Source organism: Balaenoptera musculus, chromosome 3 (assembly GCF_009873245.2).
Source record: "Balaenoptera musculus isolate JJ_BM4_2016_0621 chromosome 3, mBalMus1.pri.v3, whole genome shotgun sequence".
Taxonomy (NCBI): Eukaryota; Metazoa; Chordata; class Mammalia; order Artiodactyla; family Balaenopteridae; genus Balaenoptera; species Balaenoptera musculus.
This window is the reverse complement of record NC_045787.1, coordinates 12,426,046-12,452,473: the sequence shown is the minus strand read 5'-3', so window position 1 is coordinate 12,452,473 and position 26,428 is coordinate 12,426,046. Positions and strand designations below refer to the sequence as shown.

General features: G+C 45.3%; 2 protein-coding genes across 7 annotated transcripts in view; one reads left to right on the top strand and one right to left on the bottom strand.

Moving 5' to 3' along the window:
• The window catches only part of ANKH (ANKH inorganic pyrophosphate transport regulator), a 152,046-nt gene that overhangs the window by 104,134 nt on the left and 21,484 nt on the right, over nucleotides 1-26,428 (top strand). For both annotated transcript variants that reach the window (XM_036849288.1, XM_036849287.1), the window contains exon 8: nucleotides 453-548. In XM_036849288.1, coding sequence (XP_036705183.1) covers nucleotides 453-548 — 96 coding nt within the window. The remainder of the gene's footprint in view (nucleotides 1-452; nucleotides 549-26,428) is intronic.
• The window catches only part of OTULIN (OTU deubiquitinase with linear linkage specificity), a 70,230-nt gene continuing 56,708 nt past the window's right edge, over nucleotides 12,907-26,428 (bottom strand). Inside the window, exons 8-10 of one of the 5 annotated variants that reach the window (XR_005019499.1) lie at nucleotides 14,737-14,934; nucleotides 13,672-13,720; nucleotides 12,907-13,186 (exon numbers count right to left, since the gene is read on the bottom strand). The gene's annotated coding sequence lies outside the window, so the exon portion shown is untranslated. Of the gene's footprint in view, nucleotides 14,935-26,428 lie in introns of all 5 variants that reach the window. The other 4 variants (XR_005019497.1, XR_005019496.1, XR_005019498.1 and 1 more) reach the window with 4 other exon arrangements.

Sequence of the window (26,428 nt, the reverse complement as noted above, 5' to 3'; positions counted from 1 at the left end):
CACATCAAAAAAAAAATCTTTAAAAAATAAAATAAAGAGATGGGTGAGACACGCAGTCCTTTATCTCGGAGAGCAAACGCGCACCTCACAGGGCCTTGACATGTGCCCTCAAATACGGGCCCAGATGCCACGCCTGCCTTCAGAGCTCCAGGGTGGTCGGGAACTGCAGGATGGGCTGGGGCCCTGGACTAGCTTGGTGGGCACCCAGCGCCCAGGAGAGGCGACTCATTCAGGAGACACTGCCAGGCGTTCAGTCCGGAGCTCCCCCTGGCTAGCATTCACGTCCAGAAACATGACAGCTGTCTGAGAGACACTCAGAGTGACAGCTGTCTTCCAAGCTGTCGCTTGACATCTACACTTTAGACACATCAAATAAAACAGAAACGAGATGCTCTGTAAGATGCACGTGTGGTCAGCCAAGGATAACCTGGAGCCTTTTCTTGCCCCCCTAGAATAACCCCAGCAATAAGCTGGTGAGTACAAGCAACACAGTCACTGCAGCACACATCAAGAAGTTCACGTTCGTCTGCATGGCCTTGTCGCTGACGGTAAGGAGAGACCCATCCCCGCCCCCCTCCTGTGTTTGTTTTTGGAAAGGGGGGTCATTGCCATTTTAAAGGGAGAGGTCTTGTATTCCGTAATACGATGTTGTGCTAGATTAGATAACAAGCTCTTTGAGACATTTTCATTCCAAAATATGAGTGATCGTTGTCCAACGAGGGCATTGAGTCTAAGAATAGAGGATCAACTTCTGGCGTTTCTAAGGGCTTCTTACATGCTGAAGAAAGGCAGGCTTTGCCTTTAATTTTTAATACTCTTACTAATAATTTCCAGCCCATTTTTAAATACCCAGAGTCAACTATATAACCATCTCTGTCCCTTTTCCAAATTTAATTGGTGTTGTTTGTTTCGCTGGTAAAAGTGCCTTTCCTCATACATTTACGCTGATGTATCCTCCCTATTTATCATTCAACACTTGCTTGTCAAGCACCTACTGGATCCCAAGCCCTGTGCCATCTTCAGGGATACAAGTGTGAACAAGTGTGGATAACGCCTCCCTGTTGGCAGGGCCTGTCAGTGACTCTGCACAGCCTTAAATAAACAGCACACATCCTTCCTTTATCAACTCCCCTGGGTAATTCAAATGTAGGAGACATAACGTTCAAAAAAACATGGAAAAGATTCCTACATGCTCTATAATCCAAAGCACATGGTGTATAATTTAAGGTTGTTTATGACATTTATCAACAATCGTAAGAAAATAACATTTATAATCAACTTCACATCGTAGACTGTGCCTTTTGGGTTCTAAAGATGGAGATGAGAAGAGGATAAAAAGAAATAGGGGTCTTTTGAACTCAGTTCCTTGTTTGTTGTTGTGACTACATGTGTCCTTATTAAGTCCTGTAGCAGTTCTCCGTTTTTATATACAATGTCAGAATGTAGCAGAAATGCCTGGGTGTGTGCAGTTCCATCATAAATGACTGATAAGGAGGACGTAAGGCAATAAGAGGTCTGGGGACATGCTGATGACAGGAACACACTGACCATTGACCCTCTGGCCATTATCACAAGAACCACTTAGCTAGATGAGCCCTAATAGTGGTCCTTTAAAATCAAGCCCGACACACATTTTAAGCCTTTTATGGATTTTTTTTTTCAAAACCCACAGCTTAATATTTGATCCGTTGATCCAACACCTGAATAGATTGTATCAAGGGCAACACAAGATATATAGCCCATCACCTAACACCTCAGACACTGAGTCATGACCTTGCATTCTCAGCTGTCCCGTCACTCCAGCCCAGCCCTTCCCCCCAGTCCTTCCCTCCTGAAACTGGGAAACTGCAAGAGGGGCGGGTGTCAGAAGCCTATTCCAGGCCACGTCCCCGGGGTGGGGGGCATCTCTGATAGCATGCCTGCCTGAGTCAGGACAGGTTGCCCCCGGCAACCCTGCTCTCCTGGTTGCATTATTTCTCCCTGTGGTGTGCAAGTTTTTCCACAGTTCCCTAAAATATTAGTGAAACACTGCACAACCTTGAAACCGTTTAAAAGAGTATTTGGGGGAAAAACAGAGAAGACTTCTATCCCAGGAACAGACCTCAGCTTTTGGAGACTGTGTGAAGTGACTGGGAGTTGAGAGCTGAGCTGGTGCGGATGCCAGGCTCTGTGACTGCGACCTCATCCGTCGCCGAGAGCTGGGAGCTTTTGGTCGTTGCTTTCTCTGCTATCCAGAGTCCGGCCGGGTCTCCTCTCTCCCCATTTAACCCTCCTCCCGCAGCTGTGCTTGAGTCCAGTGGAGAACTTTACCAGATTGGGTTTAAGGATATTCCTTCCCTCCTTCAGTTCAGGGGCAATAATCTGTACTTCTCAAACAAGAGCAACAAGTGTATTTTGAAATGATAACCAAGTAAGATCTAGAAAAATGCTTTGATCTCCCTTGTAGAGGTTTTATTTATTTAATAAATTCAATTAGTCTAATCCTACCATCTGTAACTGGAGATATCTCAGGGTAGATTTGTCACCGTAGAAACAGAGACTCAGAATCCTGTGTTGGAAAGGAACTTGGAGATGAACTGATCAAATCCTGTAATTTTTTAGTAAAGGAAATGACCCAGAGAGGATAAGAGGATAAGTGACTTGCCCCAGTACCCAATACTGGCAGACCTCACTTTATTGCACTTCGCAAATAATGCATTTTTTTTTACCAGTTGAAGGTTTGTGGCAACCCTGAGTTGTCAGATGATGGCTAGCATCTTATAGCAATGAAGTATTTTTAAATTAAGGTATGTACATTTGTTCTCTAGACATAACACTATATTGCACACTTAAGAGACTACAGTATGGTGTAAAGATAACTTTTATATGCACTGGGAAACCAAAAAATTCATGTGACTCGCTTTGTTGCAACCTGCGCTTTATGGTGGTAGCCTGAAACTGAACCTGAAATATCTCCAAGGTATACCTGTAAATAATATAACTTAAATTTTTTTCCTTGCTTTATCGTGATATTCACTTTACTACAGTGCTCTGGACCCAAACCTGCAGTATCTCCGAGTTCTGCCTGTAACAACACCAGCTAGAAGCCAGACTTCCAAGCTTATTCTCTGGGGCCCTTTCCTCTGTACTGTGCTGTTTCCAACAGGCAGGAACAGATATCTGGCCCTGAGGCTCTGGACTGAGGCACTTGCTGGCATTCTTGAAGCGGTGGTTTCTTCAACACTAAAAACAGTAGTATCTGAGCTTGCAGCTTATGGTGTGTCTCACATACATTATCCTTATAACGATTCAATCAATTGGTCCAACATCTTGCCTAGAGGAATTGCCATTAAAAGATACACAGAAAAAAATGTTAGAGCTTTCTCCCCCCTAAATTCAACGTTTCACTGTCGCTATAAAGCGTACACCTTTTTACAGTATTTATCTATTCATTCTTCACATCTGTTATTCCTTGTAGGCTCTGAACTTGCCTAGGCAGGGTCTGTGGCTTAGTCACCTCTTATCCCCAGGGCTTAGCATCCTGCCTGACACAGAAGGGACACAATAAGCAGAACACAAATACATGAATCAGTGACTACTTACCTGTGAGATAAGGATCAGAAAGGCACCGATGGCACCCACCCCCATGAGCAGCAATCTCCTTATTTATACTCAGGTTATCCTATCTTTAAAGCTTTGAAGATGCCCTTTACTCTCAAGTCTATTTTCCCGTTTTTAACTTTGAAACTTCGTAGTGTCAGGAAATGAACGTAGCAGAGCACTTAAGATCAGCACATCATGTATATTCCAGTGGATGACGTTGTGCACAAAGTACGAGCCTTCTGATGGTTCCGCAGCTTTCTATGCACCGCCTAGGATTAGAGCACTTTCCTGAGCTCTGATCCTTTGGGCATAAATAGCTCTTCTCCCTGGGACTTTGAGAAGAGCTGACCCCACAGATCCTGCAGACACTTAATGACCCAGTGGTGCTAACTGCTTTTCAAACGAAAAGGTGTACTGTCTACAGCAGAAACTCAATCTTGCAGTCAGAATGGGTTCACTCTTCAGGCCCTGACATTTTGGGTTCAACATCCTCCTTTGCCTGTGAAAGATACTTTTGACAGTTAGTAAGAGACTAATATTTCAGAATGCTACAGTGCATGTATGTGTTTAATCCCTAGTATAGATTTTCAATTTAAATTTAGAGCATCTATCCAACTCTAAAAGTTGGTTCTTCCCTCATTTTCTTATCCAGGAGTCTGTCTGATCCACTGGGCTTCAAGAAAAGCAGCAAATGCCTTCTGCCCAATTGGAAGAGGAAGTGGATTTAGGAAGAGAGTAGAGCAGGAAAATAGAAGTATTTCTCAAGTAGCATCTTGCTTTCCTGCCTTCAGAGCTGCCTTTAGGAATGCTTAGTGAAGTGCTGATTGACTTCTTTAGACCATCTGATGCGAATGAGGACAGGGGGAGCTTTAGTTGATCCAGAAGATTAGCTTCAAAATGGTAGAACCATCAGATAAAAATTAGTCCCCTCAATAGCAACAGAGGAGCGGGCACGATGCAAACCAGGGTTAGCAAGGTGACTGCAGACTGACACGCCTCTGTTAGGGGCGAAGGAACACACAGTTCAAAAATATGTACAGTTTACATCGATTTGGAAGAACAGCTTCAGATGGTATGCTGCTTGGCGGGAGCTTGTGGTGTCGTGGCCACACAGAGGAGAAAGCATCGCAGACCAGCCATCAGAGCTGCACAGGAGAAGGCAGGGCCACAAAGAATAAGGCTGTAGCGGTGCTGGGGTCAGAAGCAAACAACCAGTTTTGCCCTGAACCTTCTGGTAGAGCCCTGGTCTCCATTGCTTATGTGACTGACTGTAAAGCCCCATGATAATTAGTGTGTCCTGAAAGGCTGCGTTTCTCTAGTGGACAGTCGTGGCGATCACAGACAGAGGGTGGTGGCGACGAGCTTGTGATAAGGAAAGAGGACCATCGTTCCTTCCTCTTGGGGAGAAGAACTGGTGATGCTAAACTTACAGAAACATGGCCACTTGAAAACCCCTTGGGACTTACCGTGATTCCCTCCTGGATTCCAGATTTGGGGGTAAGATAGTAACCGCGAACCGAGGTAGGATATGTCTTTTCAACAGCCTTTTTGGTGCAGAGGAACATCCTCAAAAGGTAACAGACCTCCATATTCCGGGATGTTAGGCCAGTTTGCTGAAGCCAATGGATGGGCTTGCGACATTTACCAGACTTGCCAACTTACCCCAAACGTGTGGGTTTGTTTTTTTTTTCTAAAGTTCGTAGCAAATCATATTAAATGGGGAAGTTTTAACAGCTTTAGATGATTTTCGTTAACCAGTTTCCATTTTGACTTCACAATGGCATTTTTTAAACATTCGGTGTTTTCTTAAGCTCCCCGCTGCTCTAGTTTGGGGGAGCTGTTGCCAAAAGAGGGGGCCCCTCTGGGGCCAGGGAGGTGGGGAAGAATCCTTGCAAAGCACAGGCTGGGCTGCTGCTGAGGCCTCCCCAACCCCCTTTTTACAAAATGGAAATGGGAGTCCATCCAGATGGACGCTGGTAGGCAGAGCCCGCAGGGCAGCTTTGTGCAGCGAACAGCCTACACGGTCACACCGAGCGCCCCCGGATGCTGAACCCGGAGGGGCAGGAGAGGGGAGAGACAATGTCAGAGAGATGGAGAGAGCAGGTCAGAAGGAGAAGCGGAGAGAGACCAGGGGTCGGGAAAAGAAAGGGGAGGTGGAGAGTCAGAGGAAATGGAGCAGAATGACAGAGGTGGGTACAGTAGACAGTGGGGAGAAGGGAAGGCCCCAGAAACCCCTAGAGCCTTCACAGCCCCACAGGGCCCTGCCAATCCTTCCAAGACATATTGCTGTAAACTTCAGAAAACTTTAAAAGAGGCAGGTTTTTAAGAAAGCAGTAACTGTGACAAATTGTTGGTTGGCCAAATAGGCTATTTCACAGGTTGATTTTGGGTGAACTGGACTGTTTCAGGATGGCAGGTGTGAAGAGGGATTCTTTTTTTTTTTAATGTTTATTTATTTATTTATTTTCTTATTAGTCATCCATTTTATACACATCACTGTATACATGTCAATCCCAATCTCCCAATTCATCACACCACCACCCACACCCCCAGCCGCTTTCCCCCCCTTGGTGTCCATACGTTTTTTCTCTACTTCTGTATCTCAATGTCTGCCCTGCAAACCGGTTCATCTGTACCATTTTCTAGGTTCCACATATATGCGTTAATATACGATATTTGTTCTTCTCTTTCTTACTTCACTCTGTATGACAGTCTCTAGATGCATCCACGTCTCTACAAATGACCCAATTTCGTTCCTTTTTATGGCTGAGTAATATTCCACTGTATATATGTACCACATCTTCTCTATCCATTCATCTGATGATGGGCATTTAGGTTGCTTCCATGTCCTGGCTATTGTAAATAGTGCTGCAGTGAACATTGGGGTGCATGTGTCTTTTTGAATTATGGTTTTCTCTGGGTATATGCCCAGTAGTGGGATTGCTGGGTCATATGGTAGTTCTATTTTTAGTTCTTTAAGGAACCTCCATACTGTTCTCCATAGTGGCTGTATCAATTTACATTCCCACCAACAGTGCAAGAGGGTTCCCTTTTCTCCACATCCTCTCCAGCATTTGTTGTTTGTAGATTTTCTGATGATGCCCATTCTAACTGGTGTGAGGTGATACCTCATTGTAGTTTTGATTTGCATTTCTCTAATAATTAGTGATGTTGAGCATCTTTTCATGTGCTTCTTGGCCATCTGTATGTCTTCTTTGGAGAAATGTCTGTTTAGGTCTTCTGCCCATTTTTGGATTGGGTTTTTTTTTTTTTAATATTGAGCTGCATGAGCTGTTTATATTTTTGGACATAAATCCTTTCCTGATTCGCTTGCAAATATTTTCTCCCATTCTGAGGGTTGTCTTTTCGTCTTGTTTATGGTTTCCTTTGCTGTGCAAAAGCTTTGAAGTTTCATTAGGTCCCATTTGTTTATTTTTGTTTTTATTTCCATTACTCTAGGAGGTGGATGAAACATGATCTTGCTGTGATTTATGTCAAAGAGTATTCTTCCTATGTTTTCCTCTAAGAGTTTTATAGTGCCCAGTCTTACATTTAGGTCTCTAATCCATTTTGAGTTTATTTTTGTGTATGGTGGTAGGGAGTGTTCTAATTTGATTCTTTTACATGTAGCTGTCCAGTTTTCCCAGCACCACTTATTGAAGAGACTGTCTTTTCTCCATTGTATATCCTTGCCTCCTTTGTCATCGATTAGTTGACCATAGGTGCGTGGGTTTATCTCTGTGCTTTCTTTCCTGTTCCATTGATCTATATTTCTGTTTTTGTGCCAGTACCATATTGTCATGATTACTGTAGCTTTGTAGTATAGTCTGAAGTCAGAGAGGCTGATTCCTCCAGCTCCGTTTTTTTTCCCTCAAGACTGCTTTGGCTATTCGGGGTCTTTTGTGTCTCCATACAAATTTTAAGATTTTTTGTTCTAGTTCTGTAAAAAACACCATTGGTAATTTGATAGGGATTGCATTGAATCTGTAGATTGCTTTGGGTAGTATAGTCATTTTCACAATATTGATACTTCCAATCCCAGAACATGGTATATCTCTCCATCTGTTGGTATCATCTTTAATTTCTTTCATCAGTGTCTTACAGTTTTCTGCATACAGGTCTTTTGTCTCCCTAGGTAGGTTTATTCCTAGGTATTTTATTCTTTTTCTTGCAGTGGTAAATGGGAGTGTTTCCTTAATTTCTCTTTCAGATTTTTCATCATTAGTGTACAGGAATGCAAGAGATTTCTGGGCATTAATTTTGTATCCTGCAACTTTACCAAATTCATTGATTAGCTCTAGTAGTTTTCTGGTGGCATCTTTAGGATTCTCTATTTATATTATCATGTCATCTGCAAACAGTGACAGTTTTACTTCTTATTTTCCAATTTGGATTCCTTTTATTTCTTTTTCTTCTCTGATTGCCAAGGCTAGAACTTCCAAAACTATGTTGAATAATAACGGTGAGAGTGGACATCCTTGTCGTGTTCCTTATCTTAGAGGAAATGCTTTCAGTTTTTCACCATTGAGAATGATGTTTGCTATGGGTTTGTTGTATATGGCCTTTATTATGTTGAGGTAGGTTCCCTCTATGCCCACTTTCTTGGAGAGTTTTTATCATAAATGGGTGTTGAATTTTGTCCACAGCTTTTTCTGCATCTATTGAGATGATCATACGGGTTTTTCTCCTTCAATTTGTTAATATGGTGTATCACATTGACTGATTTGCATATATTGAAGAGTCCTTGCATCCCTGGGATAAATCCCACTTGATCATGGTGTATGATCCTTTTAATGTGTTGTTGGATTCTGTTTGCTAGTATTTTGTGGAGGATTTTTGCATCTATATTCATCAGTGATATTGGTCTGTAATTTCCTTTTATTGTAGTATCTTTGTCTGGTTTTGGTATCAGGGTGATGGTAGCCTCATAGAATGATTTTGGGAGTGTTCCTTCCTCTGCAATTTTTTGGGAGAGTTTGAGAAGGATGGGTGTTAGCTCTTCTCTAAATGTTTGATAGAATTCACCTGTGAAACTATCTGGTCCTGGACTTGTGTTTGCTGGAAGATTTTTAATCACAGTTTCAATTTCACTACTTGTGATTGGTCTGTTCGTATTTTCTATTTCTTCCTGGTTCATTCTTGGAAGATTATACCTTTCTAAGAATTTGTCCATTTCTTCCAGGTTGTCCATTTTATTAGCATAGAGTTGCTTGTAGTAGTCTCTTAGGATGCTTTGTATTTCTGCAGTGTCTGTTGTAACTTCTCCTTTTTCATTTCTAATTGTAATGATTTGAGTCCTCTCCCTCTTTTTCTTGATGAGTCTGGCTAATGGTTTGTCAATTTTGTTTATCTCCTCAAAGAACCAGCTTTTAGTTTTATTGATCTTTGCTATTGTTTTCTTTGTTTCTATTTCATTTATTTCTGCTCTGATCTTTATGATTTCTTTCCTTCTGCTAACTTTGGATTTTGTTTGTTCTTCTTTCTCTAGTTCCTTAGGTGTAACGTTAGATTGTTTATTTGAGATTTTTCTTGTTTCTTGAGGTAGGATTGTATTGCTATAAACTTCCCTCTTAGAACTGCTTTTGCTGCCTCCCATAGGTTTTGGATCATCGTGTTTTCATTGTCATTTGTCTCTAGGTATTTTTTGATTTCCTCTTTGATTTCTTTAGTGATCTCTTGGATATTTAGTAATGTATTATTTAGCCTCCATGTGTTTGTGTTTTTTACGTTTTTTTCCCTGTAATTCATTTCTAATCTCATAGCGTTGTGGTCAGAAAAGATGCTTGATATGATTTCAATTTTCTTAAATTTACTGAGGCTTGATTTGTGACCCAGGATGTGATCTCTCCTGGAGAATGTTCCATGCGCACTTGAGAAGAAAGTGTAATCTGCTGTTTTTGGATGGAATGTCCTATAAATATCAATTAAATCTATCTGGTCTATTGTGTCATTTAAAGCTTGTGTTTCCTTATTAATTTTCATTTTGGATGATCTGTCCATTGGTGTAAGTGAGGTGTTAAAGTCCCCCACTATTATTGTGTCACTGTCTATTTTCTCTTTTATAGCTGTTAGCAGTTGCCTTATGTATTGAGGTGCTCCTATGTTGGGTGCATATATATTTATAATTGTTATATTCTTCTTAGATTGATCCCTTGATCATTTTGTAGTGTCCTTCCTTGTCTCTTGTAACATTCTTTATTTTAAAGTCTATTTTATCTGATATGAGTATAGATACTCCAGCTTTCTTTTGATTTCCATTTGCATGGAATATCTTTTTCCATCCCCTCACTTTCAGTCTGCATGTGTCCCTAGGTCTGAAGTGGGTCTCTTGTAGACAGCATATATATGGGTCTTGATTTTGTATCCATTCAGCAAGCCTGTGTCTTTTGGTTGGAGTATTTAATCCATTCACGTTTAAGGTAATTATCCATATGTATGTTCCTATGACCATTTGCTTAATTGTTTTGGGTATGTTTTTGTAGGTCCTTTACTTCTCTTGTGTTTCTCACTTAGAGAAGTTCCTTTAGCATTTGTTGTAGAGCTGGTTTGGTGGTGCTGAATTCTCTTAGCTTTTGCTTGTCTGTAAAGCTTTTGATTTCTCCATCAAATCTAAATGAGATCCTTGCCAGGTAGAGTAATTTTGGTTGTAGGTTTTTCCCTTTCATCACTTTAAGTATATCATGCCACTCCCTTCTGGCTTGTAGAGTTTCTGCTGAGAAATCAGCTGTTAACCTTATGGGAGTTCCCTTGTATGTTATTTGTCATTTTTCCCTTGCTGCTTTCAATAATTTTTCGTTGTCTTTAATTTTTGCCAATTTGATTACTATGTGTCTCGGCGTGTTTCTCCTTGGGTTTATCCTGTATGGGACTCGCTGGGCTTCCTGAACTTGGGTGGCTATTTCCTTTCCCACGTTAGGGAAGTTTTCGACTATAATCTCTTCAAATATTTTCTCGGGTCCTTTCTCTCTCTCTCTTCTGCTTCTGGGACCCCTATAATGCAAATGTTGTTGCGTTTAATGTTGTTGTCGCAGAGGTCTCTTAGGCTGTCTTCATTTCTTTTCATTCTTTTTTCTTTATTCTATTCTGCAGCAGTGAATTCCACCACTCTGTCTTCCAGGTCACTTATCAGTTCTTCTGCCTCAGTTATTCTGCTATTGATTCCTTCTAGTGTAGTTTTCATTTCAGTTATTGTACTGTTCATCTCTGTTTGTTTGTTCTTTAATTCTTCTAGGTCTTTGTTAAACATTTCTTGCATCTTCTCGATCTCTGCCTCCATTCTTTTTCCGAGGTCCTGGATCATCTTCACTATCATTATTCTGAATTCTTTTTCTGGAAGGTTGCCTATCTCCACTTCATTTAGTTGTTTTTCTGGGGTTTTATCTTGTTCCTTCCTCTGGTACATAGCCCTCTGCCTTTTCATCTTGTCCATCTTTCTGTGAATGTGGTTTTTGTTCCACAGGCTGCAGGATTGTAGTTCTTCTTGCTTCTGCCGTCTGCCCTCTGGTGGATGAGGCCATCTAAGAGGCTTGTGGAAGTTTCCTGATGTGAGGGACTCATGAAGAGTGATTCTTAACAGGCTGCTCCAGGGTGGGCTTCATGACCCCAGATTCGAAATACGCTGAGGTCATGGCACTGTGCCAGGGTCTCCAGGCTGTTTCCCACTGGCCTACCTCAGCTTCAGCAAATGGAGGCTGCGTGGTGATGGCGGCAGCAGTGGCGTTGGTGTGTGTGTGTGTCTCTGTGTGTGTGTGTGTGTGTGTGTTGCCATCACTTAGGGCAGAGAGAGAAGGGAGACTTGCCATCCAACCACAGTGCCTCACACAATAGGATGCAATGCAAGGGTATCTGAGGCCAGTGGCTGGCCTTACTACTTAAGGATCTATTTCTTTTAAAAAAAGAGTTAAAATAGGTTTTTACTCTGGATCCACCCTGAGCCTTGCCTTTTGACGTCAATGCGTGGTAAAAAGGGAAAGTGCGACTCTGCACTCGACCCCGAATCTTCTATTCTGATGATTATGGGGTGAATTATGTCCACCCCAAATTCCTATATTGACATTCTAGCCCCAGTGCCTCAGAATGAGGCCTTATTTGGAAATAGGGTTCTGATGAGGTCCTGGTGGGTGAGTCAGGTGGACCCCTCATCCAGTCTGACTGGTGCTCTTAGAGGAGGTGGGGTGTGGACACAGACATGCACACGGGGGGTTGGGGGGCAGTACGTGGAGACTGGAGTGACGCTGCCGGAAACCGGGAGGCCTGGAGCAGATTCTTCCCTGGCGCCTTCAGAGGGAGCGTGGCCCTGCCCACACCTTGATTTTGGTGTCACTCCAGGACTATGAGACAGTAAATTGTTAGGCTGCCTGGTTTGCGGTACTTCGTTACAGCAGCCCCAGCAAACTCATACACTGGTGTTTCTGGGAGAACGGAGTCCTCTTGTCATTTAGGGCCACATGGATCGATTGACCAGAACTAACTAATCAACTGATTTGCTTTCTTTTTAAATTCTCCACTTACTGTTTCCATAACACACTTGTATTCTTGTGTTTCCAGCTTCTGCAGGTGAGAATCTGAGTGTAGGATTTGCTTAGAAATACTGTTCGTGCAGGTCAGCACTGTCCCCACATTTATGTGCTTAACTCTGTCCTTGCTGACAGGGCTTCTTTTTGAGGGGGGGTGGTTGTTGGCGTCATAGCATCCAGTAGAAGTACCAGTGTTCTATTTAGGTTGTTTTGCTTTTTGGTTTTATTCTGCTTTCCATTAGTTGAACAATCCAATGCATCTCACCCCGGCCCTGCAGAACCACCATCACTAGCACTGAAAAGCCGAAACATGTTCGCAATTTTCAAGGAACAAATTAAGTTGCTAGTATTTTATCCAGTTGTATTTATACCCCCAAATTTGTCTCAAAACCTTGATCCCTTCTGCTGCTTCCTGCATAAACGGTAGTATCTGATTTGGCACAAAACCATAAAAATTACTTAGTTTCAGCTTCACCTGTCAGTACGCACCTGTGTTCTATAAAGAACAGGTGCAGAGCCGCCACCTGAAGGGGTTTGGGAACCAGGGAGAAGACACCTGTGTTCTCCCCCAGCTCCCGCAGAAGAGTCTTGATTGGCCCGTGGATCCTACACGTTCCCCGTGCCGCCTGCCGGACCCCAGCCTCACATCAAGGATCTGGTTCACAGGCTCCACTCCGAGGCTTTTCTGGTGCAAAAGCAGATTTATCAGAGGGAGAAGGCAGTCAGGAATCATTCCACACAATATTCAAGATAACCCAGTGGGGATCAATTCATAGACTTCAAGGAACTGTATTTTATGACTCCCTGCGGCTTTTTTAAAAACCACTTTTATTCATCTCAGCTTAAAGACAGAAGCAGTAGGGGAGCATTTTTCTTCTTATCCGGTGGGTAGATAACAGTATGTAATGGTCAGATGTGTGGTCCAGACCCTCCCAACAATAATCACGATGAGACGTGTGGACAAAACGAGGCCGTGATATTCGTGGCCGCTCGGTTTTCTGATTTCAGCATCTGCTCTCGCTCCCAGGTGCTTTGGGCTCTGAACATAAGCAACTTCCTGGTGAACTTGGATATCCTGTTGATTTATGCTGATAAGACATGTAAGGAGTCAGCAAAGCCCATGTAAAATATCTGAAAACTTTTTTTGTAAATTATCTCAGGAAACGCTGAATAGACGTAGTGAAATCGGCACGTGAGGACATAAAACGCCGTTAGGTGCGCTAAGTGATCATTTTGTGTTTAGTGAAGCCAGAGAACATTGGACCCAGAAACAAGAGAAAACAATCAAGGATTATTCTGGTTACACAGAGGTATTTCCCCCAAAACATTAAGGTAACATAAACCAAACAACACTGGTACTTATATTGGATGCTGTGATACCAACCACGCTCTACCCTCACCCCCTAAAAGCCCCATCAGCAAAGACATAATTAAGCACATAAATCTGGGGATAGTGCTGACCTGCATGAACAGTATTTCTAAGCAAACCTTACGTTCAGATTCTCGCCTGGAGAAGCCAGAAATACAAGAACAGAGATGTCTTACAGAAAACAGCAAGTGGAGAATTTAATACCTGCTTTACTTCTCCCAGCACTTAGGTGTCTTCTGCACCTGCAGGCAGACTAAGAGAGTGAACGGGGAAGTAAAGTCAGTCTTAGCTAACTGATACATGGCCTCTACTGAAAATGTTCTTTATTTTATCTTAAAGTGTTTTACTGCATTTCCAGCTCTGGGTGGGAGTGCCCACTTGTTCAGGCAGTGAAGGAAACACGATTGAGTTGTGCCATGAGATTATTTCCGGAGTCTTTTTGAACCTTCTGAGCCCAGGGCCAGCCTCAAAGAACCACCATGTGACACTGAGAAAAAGCACGTGTGACAAATAATAGTGCCTGGGAAAGCTCCTCATCATTAATCAGATACCAGACAGTTTTCAAAGGCCTGCCTTTAATCCTCCCTCAGAGATGGCTCTTAACCAGTGTGGCTCGAGGAATGAATCGGCCCTTACCCAAACAAACAAAAGCAAGAAGGTTTTGAGAGCCGGCCCTGTGAACCGGAGATGGATTCAGATGCAGGGCTGGGCATGGTGCCAAGGGCCCTGAGCTCTCAGTGACACTTGACTGCCCTCTTTGCGGATTTTGATTTAAAAGGGGTGGGTTGGGGAGGGTCAGAGAGCCAAAGGAGGGAGAGTAGCTTAGGCTTGAATTCAGGGCCACATAACACCGTGTTCATGGATGTGGGCCCGGAGGCCCCACGGCCTGTGTTCAAACCCTGACCCTACCACTCACCAGCTGGGTGGTCTCAGAAAACTATAAGCCTGGGCTTCCCCAGCTGCCATGTGGGCATGAGAAGAATACCCACCTTATAAGACTTTGCAAAGGGGTAATAGCTTAGCATATAGCGCCTGGCACGCTGGAAGCAAAGAATGCCAGCTCTCTCCTCCTTGGTCCCCAGACACGTGGGATTCCATGTAAGGAGGATGGCTGTATCTGTAAATAAATGGCTACTGGTATATTCGATGCCAGTGAAAAATTTTATGAATTTTTCTAGTGATATCTATAATACCCTTCCAAATTTCTGTGGGATTTCTTTTCTTTTGGTGTTTAAAATAAATTCAGCTTCTTGATAGATTTATACATACCTTCTCTAGACAGACCTCACCCACACATGGGACACATATTGTGCGTTTTTCTCCCTGAGAACTTGGGAAAGTTCTTTGGATGTCCCATCACCCCTTCCTGTTTATAGCCTCCAATCCCCGGTGCTCACAGTGTTCGTTCCTGCCTTTGGTTGTCTTGTTAATTCAGAAATGTCAGTTACCCACAAGCTTCAGTGAGCGCTGAAAGAGAGAAATTGATATATTTAGTCCTCTGGCTTAGACGTCTGATACATCAGTACACACCAACCAAATATTAGAAATGCCAGTGAGGAAAGATTTTTAAGCACATTTGGATGCGTTGCCAAACTTGTCTAGAGCGTGGGCGATGGAACACTTTCAGTGGGATGGGTGATGCCTAGGGTTTCTCTATTTACAGCACAGCTCCCCAGAGAAGGAGCACGTGCGTATTTGTTCATGCAGTCATTCAACAAATGCTTGAGCCCCTGCTCCATACCAGGTCCCAGGGCTACCATGGTGGAACTAACACACAAAGTCTCTTTTCTTAGGGGGGGGTTCATAATCTCATGGAGAAGATAGGCAATTAACATACACTATGGTGTTGGACGGTGCGTTAGTTTCCTGTGGCTCCTGTAACAAATGACCACAAACCTGACAGCTTAAAATATCAGAAATTTATTCTCTCCTAGTTCTGGAGGCCAGAAGTCGAAATTCAGTTCACTGGGCTGAAATCAAGGTGCTAGCGGGGCATACTCTCTCCAGTGGCCTTAGAAAAGAATCCATTCCTTGCCTCTTCCAGCTCCTGGTGGCGGCCGGCATTCCTTGGCCGAATCACGCCAATCTCTGTCTTCACATCGCCTTGTCCTCTGTGTGCCTCCCTTTTCTATAACAAGGACATTCGTGACGGTATTTAGGGCCCACCCAGACATTCCCAAGCAATCTTATCTCAAGATCCTTAATTTAATCACCTCTGTCGACCATATAAAGGAATGAATACTCGTTCTGGGGATTAGGAAGGGAATATCTCTCTGGGTGGCCATAATGCAGCCTTCTACAGGGAAACACAGCTGCTTGGGAGAAAAAAATGAAGTAGAAGGAAAGAGGAGGGAGATGCTATTTTGGACTGAGGGGTCACATGTACAGTAAGCAGGATGTCCCGCAGGCCAGCGGCCTCTGTGTGCTCGCAGCGTGGAGGCAGGGACGTCCCCCCCAGCCCCCCGCCCCCGTCTGAGTGGTACCCCCATGCATGCACCTGCACGACTTCAGCCATCCTTTCTGCTCAGCGTCTCCCTGTCCCCACTGCCAACTTCTCCCAAATCTCTCCTCCCTTTCTACGTTTCAATATGCTCAAGTCTCCCGACTTCATAAAAAAAAAATTTAAAGAAAGCATAAAAATCATGTCCTTATCCAGCAGCCCCCCTACGTTTCTCCTCCCCTTGGCATCCAAGCTCCTTGAGAGAATTACGCAAAAGCACCTCAAGCCCACCCTTCCCGCCGCTGTTGGCCACCATCTGTGCTCCCCACCTGTGCCATCTGCGGTTCCCACCGCAGCGCCCCCCGCCTCCCTCTTCAGGGGCGAAGGGCCCCACTTCCTTCCTAGATCGTTCCTGTGGGCTGCGCTCTCGTCACCGCTCCGTGTTGTCTCCTTAGAGAGCTTGCTCCGGTCCCTGCGGGCTCACGCCCCAGCTCCCTCGGGCGCCGTCCGGTGCTCACCTGCCGAGTTTGATGCTGCCGTTGCGTGCATCCCTGCTCATTTCCCGTGGCTCCTGCGGCCCCCTCCTTGGCCGCTTCTCCCTCTTCCTTTCTGAGTGTTGCCGCACAGGCTCCTTGGTGGGACGTCCCTTTCCTCACTCTGAGCGAGCACCCCCCTCTGTCCATCGCCCTCCTAAGCCCTCTCTCTGCAGGTCGTGGCTCCAGGTGCCGTGCCTGGCTGATTCCCAGATCAGCGTCTTTGACTCCCATCTCCCTCCTGAGCTTTGGGCCCAAACATCTAACTGCCTCCCGCCCAGAGATGCACTGATTTCCCACGGGCACTGACAACTCTGCCTGTCCCAAAGCGGACTCATGGCCTGCTCGTGGCCCTGAGCTTTTTCTCCTCTCTGTTCCCTATTTCAGTGACTAGCAAGGACTCCTGCCTGCTGGGCGTTGCCAGAGGCAGAAGCCTGGGCTCATCCTCAGCTCGGCTCTCTTCCCCGGGTACAGAGCCGGGTCTTAGGCTCCTCCTAAACACCCCTCGGGCCTCCCTCTCCTCCATTCCCCACACCGCATCCCTATTTCTGCTTCTACAGCTCCCGCTCAGCTGGGACCACAGCCCCCAGTGGGGCTCTTCTACACACTTCCCCTCCAGACCAGTCCTCACGGAGCGGCTGGTGTACAGACCTTCCAGGGGCTCTCTGTGCCACATAAACCCAAGCCCTAAACAAGCAGTGCGAGGCGCATCTCCATGCCCTGCTCCCCGTCCCAGGCACGCAGAGCACTTGGAGCTGAGGCGCCATTGTGTGTTCTCTCAGCCCAGGCCTCTGCTCACGTTGTCCCTTTGGCCTGAAACCCTCTGCCTGCCTCCTTGTTCAGCGTATGTGACTTGGTCCCACCCCCTGAGGCCCCCGGTGTCCCCATCATGACTCAGTGCTCTGGAGTCACCGGGTCTCCGTGAGCACTGGCGTCACTCTGCCGTGTTCGCCGCTGTAAATGCCCGGCATCCAGCACAGTGGCCAGCACAGGACATGTGCCCGGTAATGAGTGAATTGAGTGAATTCATGTATGAAGCCCATTGTCGTAATAACAGACTGATTGCTGCAGGAATCAGTAGGTCACTGTAGAATCAAAACTATAGAAGTAACTAAGATCCGACTGCCTGAGAGGCGGGAAGGAGGCTGTGAAGACGGACTGCAGTGTCCGCAGACGAAGGGCTGGTGAGGCGGCGTCCTCACCTCTGCCCTCAGTGTCCATCTAATCCCTCTTCCACGTGGCAGCCCTTCAAACAGCCAAAGCCCATTTCCAGACCTTTTTTTTTAATTTATTTATTTATTTATTTATTTATTCCTGGCTGTGTTGGGTCTTCGTTTCTGTGCAGGGGCTTTCTCCAGTTGCGGCTAGTGGGGACCACTCTTCATCGCGGTGCACGGGCCTTTCACTATTGCGGCCTCTCTTGTTGCGGAGCACAGGCTCCAGACGCGCAGGCTCAGTAATTGTGGCTCACGGGCCTAGTTGCTCCGCGGCATGTGGGATCTTCCCAGAGCAGGGCTCGAACCCGTGTCCCCTGCATTGGCAGGCAGATTCTCAACCACTGCGCCACCCGGGAAGCCCCAGACCTTTTTAACAGGCTTGGCTTCCAGGCCCTGCAGTGTTTTGCTTGTGCTCCTTGAAACTGTTGCAGTTTGCCAGTGTCCTCTGAGAACACGGAGCACAAATGCCAAATCAGGTCTGACCTCGGCTAATGGACTAGAATTGTCCAGTTTTGACTTTATAGTTTTCATTAATGCAGCCTAAGCCTACATGGGCTTCTTTGTTTAGCCACATGGCACTGTTAGCCAACAGTAAGACCCAGCTGGCCATATTCTCATGATAGTCGGGGGCTGGCCCCTTCTCGAATCCATCTTCAGGGGATTTGCCAACCTCGAGGCTCCTGGTATCTCCCCAATTCGTTGCTTTCTCAGCCACGCCAATGAGTGTTTTCACTTCAGATGATGTTAGTGATCTGGGACTTGCACAGGCAAAATGCTTCATTCCCTCTTATCAGTTCCGGTCTTCAGATTCCTTTTAACCATGTTTGCTCATTTATTTTAAGATGACCCTCCTTCGTGGAAAAGGCAGACTCAAAGGAGGGGCTTGGAATGTACCCTTGGCCCCTAAGGGTTCTTTCCTCTCCCTCTTCTTACCTCAGGTATAGTTTTGTAAAGCCCTTTCTCCGGATCTCAGCACTTGCTCCCGTTCAGCGTATCTGGGCTTTTCCTTCCTGTCCTTATTCATCCACGAGATTGTGAGCCCTTGAAGGTGGTAGTTCTTAGACTTTATCTAGGCTTACCTCCCGGGAACTGGGGAAGAGAGAGCCTGTGAGACGGCAAATGAAGGCAGGGAGATGGCCGGTACCCCCTTCCCCAGCTGGCATGTTCCCTTCCCCCCCCGAGAGCAGCCTGGGGACCACCCGACGTCTTCACTTGCCTTCTGTTCTCTTTTCGGCTTGTCGCAGGGGTTGGGGGAGAAATTTTCTCTTTTGAGAGGTTTCCAGCTCCTTTCAGAATCTCTGGTGCTATCAGATCTTACTTGCCTCTTTCCCACAAATTTTGAAATCTCTTTTCTGTATTTCATTTTTTTAAATTTCCCTGGTCATTGTGAACTTAACAAGAACGTGGTCACTCTCTCCCACGTGAGTGGCCGTCTCCTCCTTGATGGTCATAGTTCCGTCCAATGAGGCTGTTCTTCGTCTTGGTCCCCAGCTTCCTGAGCTAATACTCGTCTGGGGGGCTAGCTTGCAGGTTGCTGGAGAGGGAGGGGGTGAGTATGTGCTCTCCAGAAACCAGGCACGGAATTGCAACACCCCCGGGTGCCTGTTCCATCTTGCCAAAGCCAGCGCGAAAATACGTGCCATCCAAGGGGTGGAGGCCACTGTAAAATTTAAGGTGATGATGTTTCCTATTTAAAACATTTTAGTCCTAAAGCTTCAGAACTTCAGGGCCTCACAGGGACCCTCCCAGAGGGAAAGAAAGCAAAAAGGCTTTCCATCAGAGAAAGAAGCAGTCGAAAAACTCTGTACCGTCAGCTTCTTTGTGACACACTGAAATAATCCCTTTCGGGGAGGTTCAGCTAATCTTAAAATACTTCTTCTCCTGTTCACACTAGGTATGTCCTCGGGAGGCACAAATCCCACAGATACAAACAGAGGAACTCCACTCTGCCCCTCCCCGCAGAGTGGCCACCACCTCTGAAAGGCAGCGAGGTCACTGACAGTGGCAGTATTTATAGCGCCCTAATCCTGCCAGGTCAGCTCTGGCCACCTGCTCCCCGCGAGGTCTGGGCAGCTTGGCTAAGGCACTGCCAGTAGAAAACACCAGAAAACGACCTGCGTGCAGGTCACAGGCCTGGAGTCTCGTCCAGTCCTGCCTGTCACAGCCTCAGTTTCCCCCCAGTTAGAGGACTCTTTCATCATTTAAGGATCAGTTTTGCATCTTGCAGTTCAGGGTGAGCTCCCCTACTTCCATTTCCGTATATAATGGACAATCTCGAGTGCTCTGGTCGGCACACTAATTCTCCTCTGTTGCTGCTTCATGGGATAGCATATGTCAGCGTGCAACATATGTCAGCACCCAACAAGCACATCAAGAATCCCTTTTTCTTAGTTGCGTCCCACCAGTCCGAGCTGCATCTCAGTACAGCATTCAGCCCTGAGTCCTTCAGCTGTGCGCTGGAAAGCAGCAGAATCTGAGCTGAGAAATAGCAAAACCCACCATCCCATAGGACCTCAGCCTGTGCTCAGAGTTAAAAGTTCAGTTCATGAGGGTGACCCAGTCTCACTTCCTGTGGCTAAACTGACCCACGAGCTGTCCCTCAGCCATCAGGGTGGTGGACACTACCGGACTTTTTCTGATCGTGGTACCACGCTGGCCCTGTGTCTCCAACAACGACGGCCTGTTTGAGGCTTTGTTTCTGCTGGGCTGCCCTACTCCCGTGCCCCGAGACTGCCTTCTCATTGTTCACATTATCCGGGAGAAGAAAAGGACCTCTTGTGCATGGGGGAAGGACGAAAAGGACCAAAGATGCTGAATTTAAGACTTTCTCATTTGGCGCCCCTCACAGTGTCTGTGTACTGTGTACCACTGGGCCAGTTGGGCGCCTTTAGACATCCCAGAGACATGGGGGAAGCAAGGCTTCTGAGTCCCCAAGGCCCGGCTTGAAATCCTGGCCCTACCCTTTACAAATGGGGTGACCTGGGGAAAGTCATACAGCCCCTCTGGGCCCTGATGTCCTCAATAGAGGAGCCAAAAACAAAGCCACGATGCTGGGACTGGGATAGGGTTAAATGACATAACCTATGGAAAGCTCTTGGCATATAGTAAGTAATTGATAAGAGTTAGTTCCTTCCCACTGAGCCTCTGCCCCCCTTCACACTTCTCCCCAAAGCTTCAGTCATCCAGCATTTGCTTTTTAAGTCATCACATGTTGTAGATTTGATGGTTCGATTGGTTTGTTCAGGGGATATTAAAACAATTGAGACTGGTCCCCAAATCTCTACCATCGTAATAGAATGACAGTACAAATCCACAGGTGCATTCCTTTTTTTAAGTTATTTTATTGAAGTATAGTTGATTTATAATGTTGTGTTAATTTCTACTCTATAGCAAAGTGATTCAGTTATACCTATATATACATTCTTTTTTATATTCTTTTCCATTATGGTTTATCACAGGATATTGAATATAGTTCCCTGTGCTACACAGTAGGACGTTGTTGCTTATCCATTCTATAAATGATGTTAATCATTTGCATCTGCTAATCCCAAACTCCCAATCCATCCCTCCTCCCCACCACCCTGCCTTGGCAACCACAAGCCTGTTCTCTACGTCTGTGAGTCTGATTCTGTTTCATAGATATGTTCATTTGTGTCATACTTTAGATTCCACATATAAGTGATATCATATGGTATTTGTATTTCTCTTTCTGACTTACTTCACTTAGTCTGATCATCTCTAGGTCCATCCATGTTACTGCAAATGGCATTACTTCATTCTTTTTTATGGCTGAGTAATATTCCATTGTCTATATGTGCCACATCTTCTTTATCCATTCATCTGTCAATGGACATTTAGGTTGTTTCCATGTCTTGGCTATTGCAAATACTGCTGTTATGAACATTGGGGTGCATGTATCTTTTCAAATTATAGTTTTGTCTGGGTATATGCTCAGGAATGGGATTGCTGGATCATATGGCAACTCTATTTTTAGTGTTTTGAGGAATCTCCATACTGTTCTCCGTAGTGGCTGCACCAATTTACATTCCCACCAACAGTGCACACGTGCAGTTCTTAAAGCAATTAGCAAATGCACGTGCATATTGTGTTGTTATAAGCAGGTTCCAATTTTTTTTTATTTTTTAAAATTGTGGTAAAATACCCCTCACATATAACTTAGCACCTGAACCGTGTGTAAGTGTGCAGTTCAGCACATTTATATTGTCGTGCTCCCGTCCTCACCATCCATCCCCAGAACTCTTCAACTTGCCAAACGGAAACTCTCTACCCATTAAATAATCACTCTGCATACCAGCCCCAACACACGCAGCCTCTAGCAAGTTCCAATTTGACTACTAGCAGTCAAAAAAAGTAAAGGCTAAACATAAGCTAAGGTTGGAACTTTCTAAATATTCTTCAGATCAGGTAAGGAAAGAATTACCATTCTGCAGATATAGATGGGATGGGCGGGAGTCCACAACTGGAGCGCCACCTGCGGCCTTGGTGCATGGCGCCCCCTGCTGTTTGAAGTGTGTTGTTTCTTTCAATCAACCCTTTGTTTCTTACCAAGAATTCAGTCATCTTACATGGGAAAAATGCACCAACTGCTCTGAAGTGTGTATATGGCAGTTTCACTGAATCTAAATGATAACAGGGATGACTTAGTTTTCATATTCTTAAGCTGATTTTCAAAATTACATCTGAAAATGTTAATATAATATTTTATCAAAAATGTGCTGTAACCGTTCATGGTTACGTCAACTCCCCTATGAAAATATTCCAGGTAGATGTTTATAGTAATTGTAACTGTCAACAAGCCATGCTGAGAATATTAGGCGGTACCTAAATACTCGGTACCAGGCTTTGCCACGCTCCCTAGCTTAACCGAAAACCAAGCTCTGTTTCTCTCAGTAATAGAGGTGGTTTACTCCATCTGTTTCAGCCTCCTGAAACTTTTGCGGGCCTGACCTTACATCAGAAGTCACCCTTTTTATGTATCTCTTCACTGTATACTACTGTAATTCTCACTGTCCTACCCGTGACTCTGTCCCGCCCGGAAGTGCTTGTCTCCGTCGCCTCCTCCCGTGCCGCCCCCTTCGCTTGCAGGCCCACGTGGCTGTTCAGCCCTTCAGAGGACGGGTCGGCGGTCCCCGATCGGCAGCTCCGAGGGACAGCAGCCCGTTCCCTCTGGAGATGGCCACAGGCTTGCGCCCGTCACCCCCTTTAATGCTGCCCCCCAGAAATTGGGCTCGTCAGCCTTTCCCTGGTTCTGAAGGGTCAGTCCTGCTGAAATGCTGTCCTTCCGCTGGGGATGTGGGGACTTCTCGTGAGCTCACCGATGGCACGAGGAAAGCTCTTAGAAACAGCCCCATCTAGTTCAGGCAGCCGCCAGCAAAGAGAGTAACTGTGGAGAGCGCGGGCCGGGAGGGCCCCCCGTGGGCAGCCGGGCCTCCAGCCTGAAGGAGAGCGAAGCTTGCTCAGTCACGTCACATCACACCCTCTCACACTGCACGGGGACCCCTCGGCACACCCCAGGAGCCCTAAATTCAGGCGCCTCCGGCTTTGACCGTTTCTCACCTCCTGGTCCGAGGCCATCTCTCACCTGGATTGTTACAGCAGCCTCTCCTCCACCGTCTGTTCTCACACGGCCCTGGGAGAGCTGTCAAAACAGCAGTCCGATCGCGTCACTCCTCCAGTCCACAAAGTCCCAAGGCTCCCAGAGTCACAACCATGACCTGCAAAACCCTTCGGGAAATGCCCCTGCCCCACCCCTGCCCTCCTCCACTCCCACCACACGTGTGCAGACAGCGCAGTATCGTGATGCTAAGAACCAAAGGCCAAATGGCATTCCCGGGTCTCTGAAGACTCAAGCGAGGTAGGCGTGTGTGTATCCGATCGAGTCCGCCTTCTTTTGCCTCTGACCTCAACCCTCAAGTACATCGAATCAGGGTGCCTTCTGCCTGGAGTGACATTAGATGCAGTTTGAAAACCGAGCCGGCAGACACCCCTGAAAGCCGCCCCTCGTTCTGAAGCAAGACTGCTTCACCCCTGTCATCGGCACGTACGAAGTTTGACTTTATCCGTGAAGACAGACACATGGGGTCCTTTTTATTCTAAAATGTTTTCTGAACCAGAAGAAAGAAGACCCGCTCTTTGTGGTAAAAGAGGGAAAAGTACAAAGAGGAAATAAAATCAGTCCTAATCTCAACACCTGCAGATGACCCCACCGTTGGTATTTTATTGCGGTTCCAGGAAACCTTTTACAATGATGATAGCTGAGATTGATCACATTCGCCGTGCCCGGCAATGGTGGGAGCATTTTGTGCAGATCCTGGGCTCCTCAGCCTGGGCCCCCAGATGTGCTGGCGGTCTGGTCATCTGAGGTGCACTAAGGAGCTGGCACCAGAATGTAAGTCAACTTACTCATCAAGCACACGGTCCAGAGCCAAGCCTGTAACCACCGCTTTGTGGGCGGCATTGTTGAGGGGTACCACTGGTTTACCCAGTGGAGACTTAACCCTAATTAAACATAAGTTGATCCCTTCTTTCTAAGTAAAACCTCCAAATAAGACTGATGCCCAGGGCTGGCTATTTTAATTCAAAACAGCTGCATGTATTTCACTTCTTCTAAATGCAGGGGTTCAGAATGTCTGACTTGATGCTAATCCTGATTATTCAGGGTAATGGAAACAGCCTTGTGAGTTCCTCAAAAGCGTGGTCAACAGCTTCTGGAAATTAAGTCAAAGCCAGAGTTCTTGGCACAGTTCCTTCATGGAATGGAATCCTCTCAGGATGCACGGGAACGGCTGTCCCACTGTGGCTGGGTTTCTAAGTTCTCTGAGTTCAAATGCTGACAGAGACAAGTAGCTTCTTCAAATTCCAATCCCAAGTTCTTGGGAAAGAGACTCAGTCCCAGGGCAAGTCAGCTGCCTCTGTGGATGAGGAAGGTCTTGGGAAAGATGCGTGTGGTGTGGTTCTACTCACATTGATTCAGACTGTAACATCTTAGGCCCAGAAGTGTTATTTCTGTAAGTTTTGGGGCTTCCTTCATCCTTGCTGTACACTCTAATCCTATTTGGGAATCTCAATACATGGTAAAACTGTGTCAGAACTTAGCTCACTATTGCATGGATTTAGAAGTGAAAGGTTAAATACTACCCCCAATATAGAACAACTACATACAGCCAAAGCCTGCTAACAGATTGCTTCTAAGGGAGGTGTTAGATTACTCATTGATTTGCCCAACGAAACCCTCATTAGAAATGTGACCGTGACACATATGCTGACCAGAAACTTCATGTTAAGCTTGTGAATAAAAGGGCTGCATCTCTTTGGTTAATTTCTACAGAGGCTAACATGATTTTTTTTTTAAAAAAGAAGCCAGTGATCATGGAGACAGAAGGTTTGTCTGGAGTGGTCTACACTCTACTCGAGATGAATGTATCTTGAAATACAAATAGGTATCTCGAGACAGCAGAAGCAAGAAGAACTACAATCCTGCAGACTGTGGAACGAAAACCACATTCACAGAAAGACAAAATGAAAAGGCAGAGGACTGTGTACCAGATGAAGGAGCAAGATGAAACCTCAGAAAAACAAATAAATGAAGTGGAGATAGGCAACCTTCCAGAAAAAGAATTCAGAATATTGATAGTGAAGTCAATCCAGGACCTCGGAAAAAGAATGGAGGCAAAGATCGAGAAGATGCAAGAAATGTTTAACAAAGACCTAGAAGTATTAAAGAACAAACAAACAGAGATGAACAATACAGTAACTGAAATGAAATCTACACTAGAAGGAATCAATAGCAGAATAACTGAGGCAGAAGAACGGATAAGTGACCTGGAAGACGGAATGGTGGAATTCACTTCTGTGGAACAGAATAAAGAAAAAAGAATGAAAAGAAACGAAGACAGCCTAAGAGACCTCTGGGGCAACATGAAATGCACCAACATTCGCATTATAGGGGTCCCAGAAGAAGAGAGAGAGAAAGGACCAGAGAAAATATTTGAAGAGATTATAGTCGAAAACGTCCCTAACATGGGAAAGGAAATAGCTACCCAAGTCCAGGAAGCTCAGAGAGTCCCAGGCAGGATAAACCCAAGGAGAAACATGCCGAGACACATAGTAATCAGATTGACAAAGATTAAAGACAAAGAAAAATTATTAAAAACAACAAGGGAAAAACAACAAATAACATACAAGGGAACACTGATAAGGTTAACAGCTGATTTCTCAGCAGAAACTCTACAAGCCAGAAGGGAGAGGCACGATATTTTTAAAGTGATGAAAGGGAAGAACCTACAACCAAGATTACTCTACCTGGCAAGTGTCTCATTCAGATTTGATGGAGAAATCAAAAGCTTTACAGACAGGCAAAAGCTAAGAGAATTCAGCACCACCAAACCAGCTCTACAACAAATGCTAAAGGAACTTCTCTAAGTGGGAAACACAAGAGAAGAAACGGACCTACAAAAACAAACCCAAAACAATTAAGAAAATGGTCATAGGAACATACATATGGATAATTACCTTAAACGTGAATGAATTAAATGCTCCAACCAAAAGACACAGGCTTGCTGAATGGGTACAAAAATAAGACCCATATATATGCTGTCTACAAGAGACCCACTACAAACCTACGGACACATACAGACTGAAAGTGAGGGGATGGAAAAAGATATTCCATGCAAATGGAAATCAAAAGAAAGCTGGAGTAGCATTACTCATATCAGATAAAATAGACTTTAAAATAAAGAATGTTACAAGAG